This window comes from Loxodonta africana, chromosome 8 (genome assembly GCF_030014295.1).
Source record: "Loxodonta africana isolate mLoxAfr1 chromosome 8, mLoxAfr1.hap2, whole genome shotgun sequence".
NCBI classification, from domain to species: domain Eukaryota; kingdom Metazoa; phylum Chordata; class Mammalia; order Proboscidea; family Elephantidae; genus Loxodonta; species Loxodonta africana.
Genome location: NC_087349.1, coordinates 45,639,096 through 45,651,330, shown reverse-complemented (window position 1 = coordinate 45,651,330; position 12,235 = coordinate 45,639,096). Strand labels below are relative to the sequence as shown.

Genomic DNA, 12,235 nt, shown 5'->3' with positions numbered 1-12,235 from the left:
TCTACCAGCTGCTCCTTGGAAACCCTATGGGGCAGTTCTACTCTGTCCTATAGGGTCGATATGAGTCGGAATTGACTCAACAGAGCACAATAGCAACAATGACAACATTTGGTCTCGCTACTGGTGCTCTTTCTCCCTTCCTTTCCATCATCCACTGAAGTCAAAAGGACACTTCAAAAATCAAATTTGATTAAGTTTGGCTCTTATTTAAAGTGCTTCAATGGCTCACTATCACCTTCAAAATAAAGCTCAAGCTCTATACCAGCTTGAAGGACCTTTCAGGTCTTGCCACTGGTCATGTCTCCAGACTCACAAGTCTCAATTCAAAATCTATACAACAGCTATTTTGAACTTGGTCCAAGACTTTGTTTTCTGCTCTCACCTTCCAGCCTCTACATTTGTGATTTGATTCCAGTAGCGCTATTCCTCTCATCTGGCCAACTGCAAATTGCCTTTTGTCTCTACTTGGACTTTCCTATTCTACTCTAGTCTAGTCTTTGTAAGACTGGATTCAGTGTTGTATGTTGTACTTCCATAAAAAAAATAGCATTCTAAAATTTCAAATACTTGAATAAATGAATGTTTTATACTAATGACTTTCTGTCCTTAAAAGGCAGGGTAAGGCAAATATGAATATTAAACATTTCTTTAAAAATGGTTTGGATCAAAGAGTTATACTTTTACAATTTGGTTTATTGAGTTTCAGGTTTCAGAAGAGGGGAGAAGGAGGAAAAGAGCGCAAACCTTAACTGTAGCTCCTGGGAAAAAAAGCCAGTTGCCCGTGTCCACTGGGTCGAGGTTGTCTTCTAACACGACTTGTCTGTGAGCTGAATTGATGATCAAGATATTATCTAAGGCCCAGCAGGCTTCATACACTTCGCCTCCACGGAGGCTTTCCTGCTTCCACTGAAACTGGACATTCTCGCCTTTGGCATCTTCAGGAAGGTAGAGGATATGAATGATTGTGCTGACGTTGGAAGGGGCTCTGGAAAACAGTGTGAAATGGAGAATCAGTGCCATAATAATGTCCAACAACCCCTGCTTTTCCTTTCTTATAGATGAATTTTGTTTTTAAATTAAAACGATAGTTTCATTATCTCTAAAATATATTTATCATAGATTAAATACAATCTCGTAGCCCTTAAAACCTCTTACTTTCTGTTGATTATTACACTTTTCACATTGGGTGATTACAGTTTAAACATCAAGAGCTTTCAAGAGGTTTACTTTTTACATAGGGCAGGCACTGTATATACTCACTTAGGAGCCCTAGTACCACAGTGGTTGAAGCGCTTGGCTGCAAACCAAAAGGTTGGCGGTCTAAACCCACCAGCCACTCTGTGGGAAAAAGAATAGGCAATCTGTTTTCATAAAGATTTACAGCCTTGGAAACCCTATGGGGCAGTTCTACTCTGTCTTATAGGATCACTATTAGTCGAAATTGACTCGACAGCAGTGGGGTTGGGTTTTGGTATATATATATTCATGGAAAAGGATAAGTGAAAAGAAAATGGCACATGCTGTTTAGCTTGTGAAAAAAATGGAAGTACATCCAACATAGTTTTTTTTGTATGTAGTAGACAATCCAGTATAGTTTACCTTACTTGATATTAAGAAGAAATACATTTCTTTCTAAAAAAATAAAAAATTATGATCTTAATTTTGATTCTTATTTTGAAATTATGTACCTATTACAGCCAATTATATGCAATATGTTTCATAATCAGTCTTTACATATTTATTTTATTTCTTATAGCCAGATACATTTTTATGTGTATTGTCTATATTGAAATGTGAGACTTGCCACAAAAAATAAGTGTTCTTCATTTTTAATTCTTTACAATTTCATGCAGATCAATCTTTAAAAACATGATATAATTTAACATGATTTTTGTATTACATCTGTTAGAATCTAAGCCCTTCTGCTATATAATAAAATATTTTTATTAAACATTTTATTCTACCGAAGTAGAAAATTGTTGTAGTAAAAATCATTGCCTTACCCAAGATTAAAAGTGGTAATAAAATGCAGACTGGTCGTACCCCAAGCTTGCTATAAATCAGCTTTGAAAGGACTACAGAAAAGTCATATTTTTCACTCACCATATATATCCATTGAATTGTCATTGTAGGTTATAGATGGCGTACTTTACCTTTGGGGGTAATCAATTCTCCTTTCTTTTAAAATATTTCATGATGACTATGCCTTTTTTTTTTTATGCCTTTAGCTTTAAAAAGAGTCTAAACTGATGAAGAGAAATATCTTGATTTTCAGCAGAGATTAAAAATATGTTCACTTTTATCATCAATGTCAAAGAAAATTTGCATTAGTGAGTATGATGGCTTGGTGCATAGCTTAAAATTAAAAGTTCTATCTAGGGTAAAAGTAAATTGAATCAGCTAAAGGTGATCTTTATATGTTGTAATTAAATGTATAGTTTCAATATTTGCCATATCAAAAGCATGCAGTTTTTTTTTGGCCAGCAAGAAATATCTACTACAATTTATCTGAACTCTGATAAAAAGTCCTGGTTACGAAGTGGTAAGCACTCGGCTGCTAACTTAAAGGTTGGTGGTTTAAACCCACCAGCCACTCTGTGGGAGAAAGATGTGGTAGTTTGCTTTTGTAAAGATTTACAGCCTTGGGACCCCTATGGGGCAATTCTACTCTGTCCTAGAGGGTCACCACGAGTCGGAATTTGACTTGACAGCACTGAGTTTCTGGCTAAGAGGATAAATAACATACTAAAAAGGGAAAAATGGAAATATGGGTAAAAATTCCAATGTTTATGCTTCTTTGCTTATAGTCATTTATATAAAAAATATTTAATATGAATACATTTTCAAAATAACTACTAGAAGTTAGAAAGAATGGCAAAATGTTGTTTTATGGAACTGGCACTGTATGTCAGAACGCAGCTTGTATCCAAAAAAGACCAAACCCGTTGCCGTCGAGTCACTTCTGACTAATAGCGACTCTACAGAACTGTGCAGAACTGCCTCATAGTATTTCCAAGGCTGTAAATCTTTACAGAAGCAGGCTGCCACATCTTTCTTCCATGGGGTGGGCAGGCGGGTTTCAACAGTTGACCTTTCAGTTAGCAACTGAGTGCTTAACCACTGTGGCACCAGGGCTCCTTCTGCTTTTATCAGGTACCTATAAATCATATTTTACCCTGCCCCAGAGATATATTAAATCCAGTGTATTAAAATCCATGAGTTAGAATCACTTTTCTCAGTTATTTGTTAGACTAGAACTTAGACTTGTGAAGATTTTGTCTGTTTGAAATACTACTAGAAACTTGGATAGACTGGGTTAGTAGTAAAGACTAGTAGCTTACATAAGAACCTGATATCTATCCTACTCTGCTAAATGAATCACAATTCTTTCAATACGGAAATATAGCAAGGAAACTAGTATGTCAAAAAAAAAAAAAACTGTTAAAAAACTGATGGAAAATGGTGTACTTAAATTACATTAATTGAAGGACTAAACCAATCATAATATCAACTTTATAAAAGTTCAAGGTATTTTTTCCATTTAACTATCTTATACCTGAAAAGAAGCTGCCATATAGAATTTTATTTTATGATTATATACTATCCAGAAGTAGCGAACGTAATTTGAGTTTCGCTAACTTAGCAAAATCTTTTCAACATGAATGAGTTTCTTCTTCCTCAAGTATTCTACCTCATTTTCTTGTTGAGAGATTTAAAAAGAAATTAATAAAGTCATATCAGAATTATGATAATGAAATTTTAGAAGTGGCCATAGGAAAGTTCAAAGTAAAATAACAGAATGAGAGATTACATGCAAAAGGCCCAGGGGCTATTAACTCATTATCATCACAGGCTGGAAAGGATTTAGGTGGTCATCTGATATATTCCCAGGTTTATAAGCCAAGCCATAGCCAGGCACCTACAGAGATGGGTGGTCATTTTATATTATGGAGGATGTTATTATTAAATGTCATGATCCCACACCAACTTTTACCAAAAATAATTTGTTAAACAGTAGGTACTACTGACGGTGGGAAGTTTGGAATGGAAAATGACACTACTCTTCAAATAGGACAGGTTATAATATGCGCACCCATCTATTTCAACATAACTAACAATCAGAAGTACTTTGAAACCACAAGAATAAAGTTGGTGGTAGAATGAAGGCAAATGAGGGGTAGAAATCTACCTATGTCAGAATTTATGAAAATAAATTACAACAAACCTAATTTTCTCAAGCTGAATCCAGTCCGCACTATTATTCTTTGTATAGGACACGGTGATGCTGGGGTCTGAATAACTAAAGCGACATGAACCTGAACCTGTAAATAACAATAACAATAAAACTGAGAGTTAAAAAACAGTGAAATCAGATATTATCCTTCCTGATAAATATTTTAGATACTTTTCTAAATATTTTGTTATTTATCTAATATCTTCCCCATTCTTCTATGCTGAAATTTCTTGTGATCCATTCTGATAAATGTTATTTGATAAATAAATTTAGGAACCAGAAATAGTGCAAAAAAGGCAAATTGCAGGAGTCTTTAGAGATACAGGCATTAACAAATGAAATGATAAAACAAGCACTTAATTCTCTGCTGACAAATAATGTCTAAATATATAAAATGATTAATAATGCCATTATGGTTCTTGAATGTTGATATCAATTAATACTGATTACTTTAAATGGTACATAAGACCTTAAATTGAATGAGGAGTAAAAGCACTAAATATTTGTAAAGAAAATTGAAGTACTAAACGAGTGAAAACTATTACAGATATGCTTCATAACACTCTACATTAAAGATTTAAAAGATATTATGTTCTTTTGTGAATATTTGGTGATGATTTCTCACTATTATTTTAAACATTGGAAATATGAGTGCCAAAACAAGTTTTAAAACTCTGACAAGAATTTGCTTCTACACGTTCAATGAATTCATACAATGAAGCAATTATGACTATAATTTCGAAGATCTTAAAATACCAAAAATAGCCATGAAACATTTGCAAGAAGTTTACTGTAACTGATATTGCAAAAAAAAAAAAACCACAATTTTTTTATACTACATTAAAAACAAATGAACCAAAAGAAATTGTGCAATTTATGTTTAGCTTTCACCCATCTGCTGGTGAAGCCTGTTTCAGCAAATGGCATCTGTTGACGGTTTTTACATTTGTAGTACTCAGGAGTTCCAAGCTTTAATCAGACTCATTTATTTTATTTCAGTGGTGTTTAGTACAAAACCAGCTAGTTTTCAATCACCAACGCTGGCAATGTGCTAAAAGGCCAAATAGCAGTTTTGCTGGATTTATTCTCACAGCCAAAACATAGGTGAAAAAGCATGAAAGAAAGGGGTATTCAAAGGAAAGCTACCCAGCAACCCTGAGCTCAAACAGAAACCCACCTTATGCCATTTTAATCATTGTTAAATTCTACCTTTCACAAGCAGCTGCTTAAAATAAATAGCAAACTGTCTGGAAAAGGAAACAGGGAGGATTATGTGGGACAAACTTCAACACAGACAAGAAGGAGCTCTGGCAGAGAATCTGCTATTTCAAAGGAAAGTTCAAATTAGCCTAGAGAATTCGAATGCTACCCATGTGCTTCCTTTATGTTTTAGATACCACAAGTACTTAAAAGCAAATGTGTAAGATGAATCCCTGAAAAAGGAAAGGGTAGAATAGATAACCAAAAATGTTCTTTACCTCATACAATTTCTTGTAAATTGTTTACAAATTCAAAAGAGAGAAGGTAAGCTGATGTACATCAAAATAGAAATGGGTCTATACATGATCTTGATGACAAATATAACTGCGTTTCTATTTTCTTATATCTTTACACTGTAGTGAGAGTAAATTTATTCTGTAACCATAAAATAAAAAGGTACCTGGCAGGTGATTCACTCTTCCTCAGCCCCTAAGTCACTAAGTTTTCTCATATCTAGTCTCATATCTAAAACATTAATATCTTTTGAATCCACCTCCCCCTCACCATTCTCAATGGACCCTCATTAGCTCCTGCCAGGACTCTGCATTGGTTTCCCTGTCTCCAGCTTCACCGCCCTCAGTCAGCTACACTCTTGCCAGAGTGCTCTTTCTTAAAGTGAGCTGAATCATGTTACCTTCCTCCTTATAATCTTTCAAAAATTCCTCAGTCACCCCAGCTACAACACCAGCACCAGTGGGGTAAAGGCGCACAGCTCCTAGAGACCAAATATGTACCTGGGAAACACAACTGACCCAGGGTATCTTAAAGGGTTCCCAAGTAGGAAGATGGCCAAAAAAAGGATTAGGGACTTAACAGAGGGGAGAATAACAGGAAGATCAGGACTGGGGTGTGTTATACAAGTAGCCAGCCAGAGGAGAGGCACTGCTGATGCCAAGGGAACTATAGGAGGAGGCCCCAGCTAGAAGATGTGTGCCTACCGAGCCTCCCCAAGAACCAGTCAGCTTTGGATACTTGCCTCACCTAGAGGCCACTGACACCAAACTACCATTCCAAATGGCACCAGTCCAGTGAATACATGATTCCCACCCAACACCAGGTACAGTTATGCCATACATTGTTGTTATTAGTTGTCTGGTTCTGTACCATGTTCACGATCGTTGGTAAGTTTGAGCTTATTGTTGTGTCCATCCATTATGCCACATACACTGGGTGAAAATTTTCTTCACATAATCCCTTCCAAAATGCACCCTCACTCCCTCACTGTAACACAGACTTTGGTCAGCATAATGAGACTGATCCTTGCTCAGAGTAAAAATGGTTGCTTGATTCTGTTTGGGGTGAGGGGAGGAAAGAGTTAATCAGTGTTCACTCCTTTCCAGTGTGCCAGGTGCCTAAAGTCACCCCAACTTCCTTCACCCAGATGCTGTGGTGCAGAGCTACCACAACCCCAAAGCACCTCTTATGTACTGGGGAGACAATAACAAACAGGTGCCACCTATAACAGGTATCTCTTTCTCTCCCCTCTTAAATGAAAGATATTTAATTGTCAAAGCTTAAATTTAAAACTGGGATGGAAAGACAACCCCAAATGTCAAATGCAAAATACCCTCTCATCTGCAGATCTGTTTTCCCTGCTTTAGATGATTCTAACATAATCCTTCACTCTAGGGAGCAATGTTTCAGGGATTTAAAAGATTATTAACAGGGAGGATAATTTAGAACCATGGTTATCAAAGCATGGTCTGAAAGCCATCGATGAGCTTATACTCGTCTAAAACTTCAAGTATTTTGTTTCTTACCCACGGTAAGGGTACAAGTAACCTACAAAGTAATTAAGAAAGACTAAAGTTTACTATTCATAAAATAAAACTAGAGAACTTTTAGCATTTACTGAGGACCCCAGTAATCTAAGAAACCTGGCTTCTATGGAGTGCTACAAACACACAGATTATAGCAATTCCCACAGTGTGGGGGACGACAGATATCTTGTGTTAAAGGTACCTTATCAGTGCTTTTTCCTTTTAGTCTTTATTGTCAATTCTTGGTTTAAATTGATAATGATAAAGATAAACTTATTTATAATAACCGTCACTTACATTACTATTGGTTGTTTAGTCAAGCCCATAGTGTACAATGACGGATATTTTTTATCAACAACTATATTGGCCTATTACTTCTTATAGTTTGTCCTATAGCTTTAAGACATACGCATTGCTATGTAAATACAAGCCATCTCTACTCCTCTGCCAAAGGTGTATACATATGCCCTGAAACTATCTTGCAATCAAACAACACTTCATTGATGATGCCCTGCCTAAGAATTTGTGCTATTGTAACAACCAGCTTTGCATCACCAAGTTAAGTACAAAAATACTGGGTTATTATTGTTTTTCTATTTTTTAATTTTTTAACATAAAATTACATGTTTGAGTTTATCCTTAGGCATACAATTTTATGTTAAAAATCTGAAAATTAGAAAAAAATATAGTTCATTCTAAGTTCATTCCAAGCAAGGTCATTAAAACGACAGGAAAGAAAGAAAAGACCAAAATAGATGTCAGAAGAGACTCGGAAACTTCCTCTTGAATGTACACTAGCTAAAGCAAATGGAAGAAATGACGAAGTAAAAGAGCTGAATGAAAGATGGGGAGCTTGAGAAGACAAAATAAAGTATTATAATGAAATGTGCAAAGACCTAGAGTCAGAAAGCCAAAAGGGAAGAACATGCTTAGGATTGGAGAAAGACTTATTAATAACCTGCGATATGCACATGACACAACCTTGCTTGCTGAAAGTGAAGAGCACTTACCGATGAAATTCAGTACACTACAGATTGCACCTCAACATAAAAAAAACAAAAATACTCACAAATGGACCAATGAGCAACATCACGATAAATGGAGAAAGAACTGAAGTTGTCAGGGATTTCATTTTGCTTGGATCCACCATCAATGCCCACAGAAGCAGCAGTCAAGAAATTAAATGAGGTACTTGCACTGGGCAAATCTGCTGCAAGAGACCTCTTTAAGCTGTTGAAAAGCAAAGATGTCACTTTGAAAACTAAGGAGTGTTTAACCCACATCGTGATATTTTCAATTGCCTCATATGCATGCAAAAGCTGGATAATGAATAAGGAAGACTGTAGAAGAATTGATGCCTTTGAATTATGGTGGTGGTGAAAAATATTGAATATACCATGGACTGCCAAAAGAACAAATAAGTCTTGGAAGAAATACAGCAAAAGTGCTCCTTGGAAGTGAGGATGGTGAGACTTAGTCTCACATACTTGAACATATCCTCAGGAGGGACCAGTTCCCAGAGAAGCACATCATGTGTGGTAAGGTAGAGAGTCAGCAAAAAACAGGAAGACCCTCAATAAGATGGACTGACAGTGGCTGCAAAGATAGGCTCAAACATAGCAACGAATGTGAGGATGGCACAGGATCAGACAGTGGTTGCACACAGGGTTGCTAAGAGTTGGAACTGACTAGATGGCACCTAACAACAAGTTCGTTCTTACTAGGTAACAGTGCTATGCTAATAGTTAGGAAAAACAGGAACACCAGACAGTAAAATCTACAGGTACCATGCTGTCTGCCCATCCGTACCTACGTTTTTTCCTTTCTCCTGTTACAGGGTAGGAGCCCTGGTGGCACTATGGTTAAGTGCTCAGCTGTTAACCAAAAGGTGGGTAGTCCGAACCCACCAGTTGCTCCTCAAGGGAAAAGACCTGTGATCTGTTCTCGTGAAGATTACTGCCTAGGAAACCGTATGGAGCAACTCTACTCTGTCTTATAAAGTCACTATGAGTCAGAATCCACTCAATGGTACACAACAACAAAAACAATTTGTTACAGGGGATGAAGTGCATCTGCACCAATCAAAGGTGAACCTACTCTTGTGGTCTAGATTCCATCTGCTCTCACATTTTCAAGAACCTTACTCCTTAAAATATCCTCTTTTTCTCCTGCATCATCAATTTTTTTCCAACTTCCTGGATCATTTCTATCATCATACAAACAAGACTAAGCATCTCCCATCTTAAAAAATAAAAAAAAAAAAGCTTTCTTGATATCCCACCCTCTCCTTCCATTTTACTATTGCTCTTCTTTACAGCAAAATTTCTCAAGAGTTGTCTAGTTATTGCCTCCACTTCCTCATCTCCAATTCTCTTCTCTCCACTCCACACAGGCCATCTGCTCTCCAGCACCCCACTGAAACTGCTCCTGGTTAGGTCACTGGGGACCTCTATGTTGCCAAAACAATGGACGACTTTCCAAATTCAGCTTACTTGACCTCTCAGTAGGATTTGTCAAGTCATTCCTGCTCCCTTTCTTGGATACTTTCTTCTCCTGGCTTCTACCACCTTCCTGATTTTTCTCTTACTTCATGGGCAACTCCCTCTCAGTCTCCTTTATTTATTGCCCCTTTCCTGGTTGACCTCTAAATGTATTAGTGCCTTTCTCTTCTCTTATCTATGCTGCCTTCTTTGGTGATTTTAGCAACTTTTAAGGCTTTATGTAACATCTATAGCAGATAAAATCCAAGATATATCTACCATGAGTGGCCTGGGGCCACTGACCAGGAAGGACACTTTTCTAGAGCTGATGCCCTGATTTGGACTTACAGTCTCCCAAAACTGTGAGACAATAAATTCTTATTTTCAAAGCTACACATTTCTGATATTTTATTGTTGTTATGATAGCATTAGGTAACTAAGACAGAATTAAAATATGACAGACAAAATTTTATGGGTTATTACGGTAAATTTTCAATCCTTCTATCAGCCACTTAAGAACGTGGCAGCTAATCAAAAAGGCCGGCAGTTCGAATCCACCAGCTGCTCCTTAGAAGAAACCCTATGGGGAATTTCTACTCTATCCTATAGGGTTGCTATGAGTCGGAATCCACTCAACAGTAAAGGTTTTTTTTTTTTTTTTATCAGCCAGATGAAATAAGGTGAGGAATAATGACAGCCAGATGAATTATTTTACTTATTTATCATGATGGCTCAGAATAACTGAAAAGAAGCAATTTTCAAAGTCATACAAAATGGTCATAAACCACACAGAAAATCATCCTCGGGGCTCATGCTGTGAGGAATTATTTTCCACTGCATTCAAAAAAGTTCCCCAAATATAATATCTTCTTGATAATAAGACATTATCTTGTCTCTTTAAGTTGATATACTCTGTTTCTATTTGAATATTTAAGCACATTATCACACTGTCCTAAGGGGGAAAAGAACCACACTTTTATGTTGAGAAAGAAACCTAATAGAATTGTAATCTTATAGAAAAATCCTCATCTAAGAATTGCTATGTGATGGATTGATAAGAAAATCTTTGACAGCTACATGCATCTCAGAACGTACTGTATAGCCTTAAACAGATCTTATTTAATTTTTCACACATGGGAGAACTCTACAGATAATGAAGTCAATGCTTGTTAGCGTTACTGGTAGTTCTGCATAATTTTATTATTCACTTTTTAGAATGCAATTTCCTCTGATGTAAGGTATCTTACAGAGAGGCATTACAGTATAGGGGTTTGGAGAATGGCTACTAGAGGCAGGCTGCCAGGGCTGGAACCTGGGCTTTGACATGTCTTAGCTGTGTGACCTTGGGCAAGTCCCTTACCCTTTCTGTGCCCAATTTTTCCAATTTGTAAAATGGATAATAATAGCAATCACTTCATAGGACTATTGTGAAAATGAAGAAGTTAAAGCATGAAAAGTGCTTAGAAAACAGTTCTTGGCCCACATTGTTTAATATATCTTAGCTATGATTCAATAATTTTTATTTCATCAATTCATTTATCCTAGAAAAAGGAACAAATGCCTCATTCTTCAGCTAAATATTAAATTTAATTACTGGCTGATCAAAGAACTTGTGGCACATTTTTCTTTCTATGACTTTTTTCACTTTGGGTCATTTTCCTACTCTTTGCTGGAACTGGTAGAAGTTCAATAAAGAAATGAAAACTGATGCCCAAATGATTAACTGACTTGTTTGTCTGCATCACTGATAAATGCATTAGTGGAGGAAGAGAACAGTCTACTGGGCAAAAAAGAGGATATCCTGAGAGTAAGACAGTAAGAAAATTCAACAGCAACAACAAAAAGATAAATTTCATAAGGTCTGTATAATTGCTATAGTGGAGCTGAAATGCTGGTTTTGCAGTTCCTAGTGCCCAAAGAAAATGGGAAAGCTTATAAGTTAGAATTTTTATAGCATCCATGAAGAAGAAAGAATCCCAGTTACTCAAGAAAACAACCGGGGCTGCTATGAACAGGTGGGTACTACTATGTACATTCCCATTTTACAGGTAAGGAAACTGAGGCAAAGAGAGTTTAAGAAATTTAACCAAGGCCACATCTGCCAACAAATGGGATTCAGAATTGGGCAGACCAGATCAATGCTTTTGACATCTTTACTACCGTATTTTTATACAAATAATGCATGCCTCCTATGTTTGTTTGCCAGCTGCACCCTCCCCCCAACGAGGTATTTTCATAAGTGCAGCTACACGAATTTTTTTTTTATGTGCTGCTGTAAAAAAAATAGCATAGAGCTCTTATGAAAATACCTCATGGTCATGGAAGGAGGGCATGGTTGCCAAACTAACAGAAGGTGTGCATTATTTGTGTAAAAATACAGTATACTGCTTCTGGTATACAAAACATACTCTGTTTCTCTCTTTTTTGTTTTACTTACAATTATAGTTTTATTGTAGGAAGAAAAAGGATAGGACGAGGTCTAGGAGGGTTCCCAATATGAA

General features: G+C 36.6%; 1 protein-coding gene across 1 annotated transcript in view; it reads right to left on the bottom strand.

The window, feature by feature from the left end:
* Positions 1-12,235, bottom strand: part of RELN (reelin) — a 525,949-nt gene that overhangs the window by 218,380 nt on the left and 295,334 nt on the right. Inside the window, exons 9-10 of the mRNA XM_064289885.1 lie at positions 4,226-4,322; positions 745-985 (exon numbers count right to left, since the gene is read on the bottom strand). Coding sequence (XP_064145955.1) covers positions 745-985; positions 4,226-4,322 — 338 coding nt within the window. The remainder of the gene's footprint in view (positions 1-744; positions 986-4,225; positions 4,323-12,235) is intronic.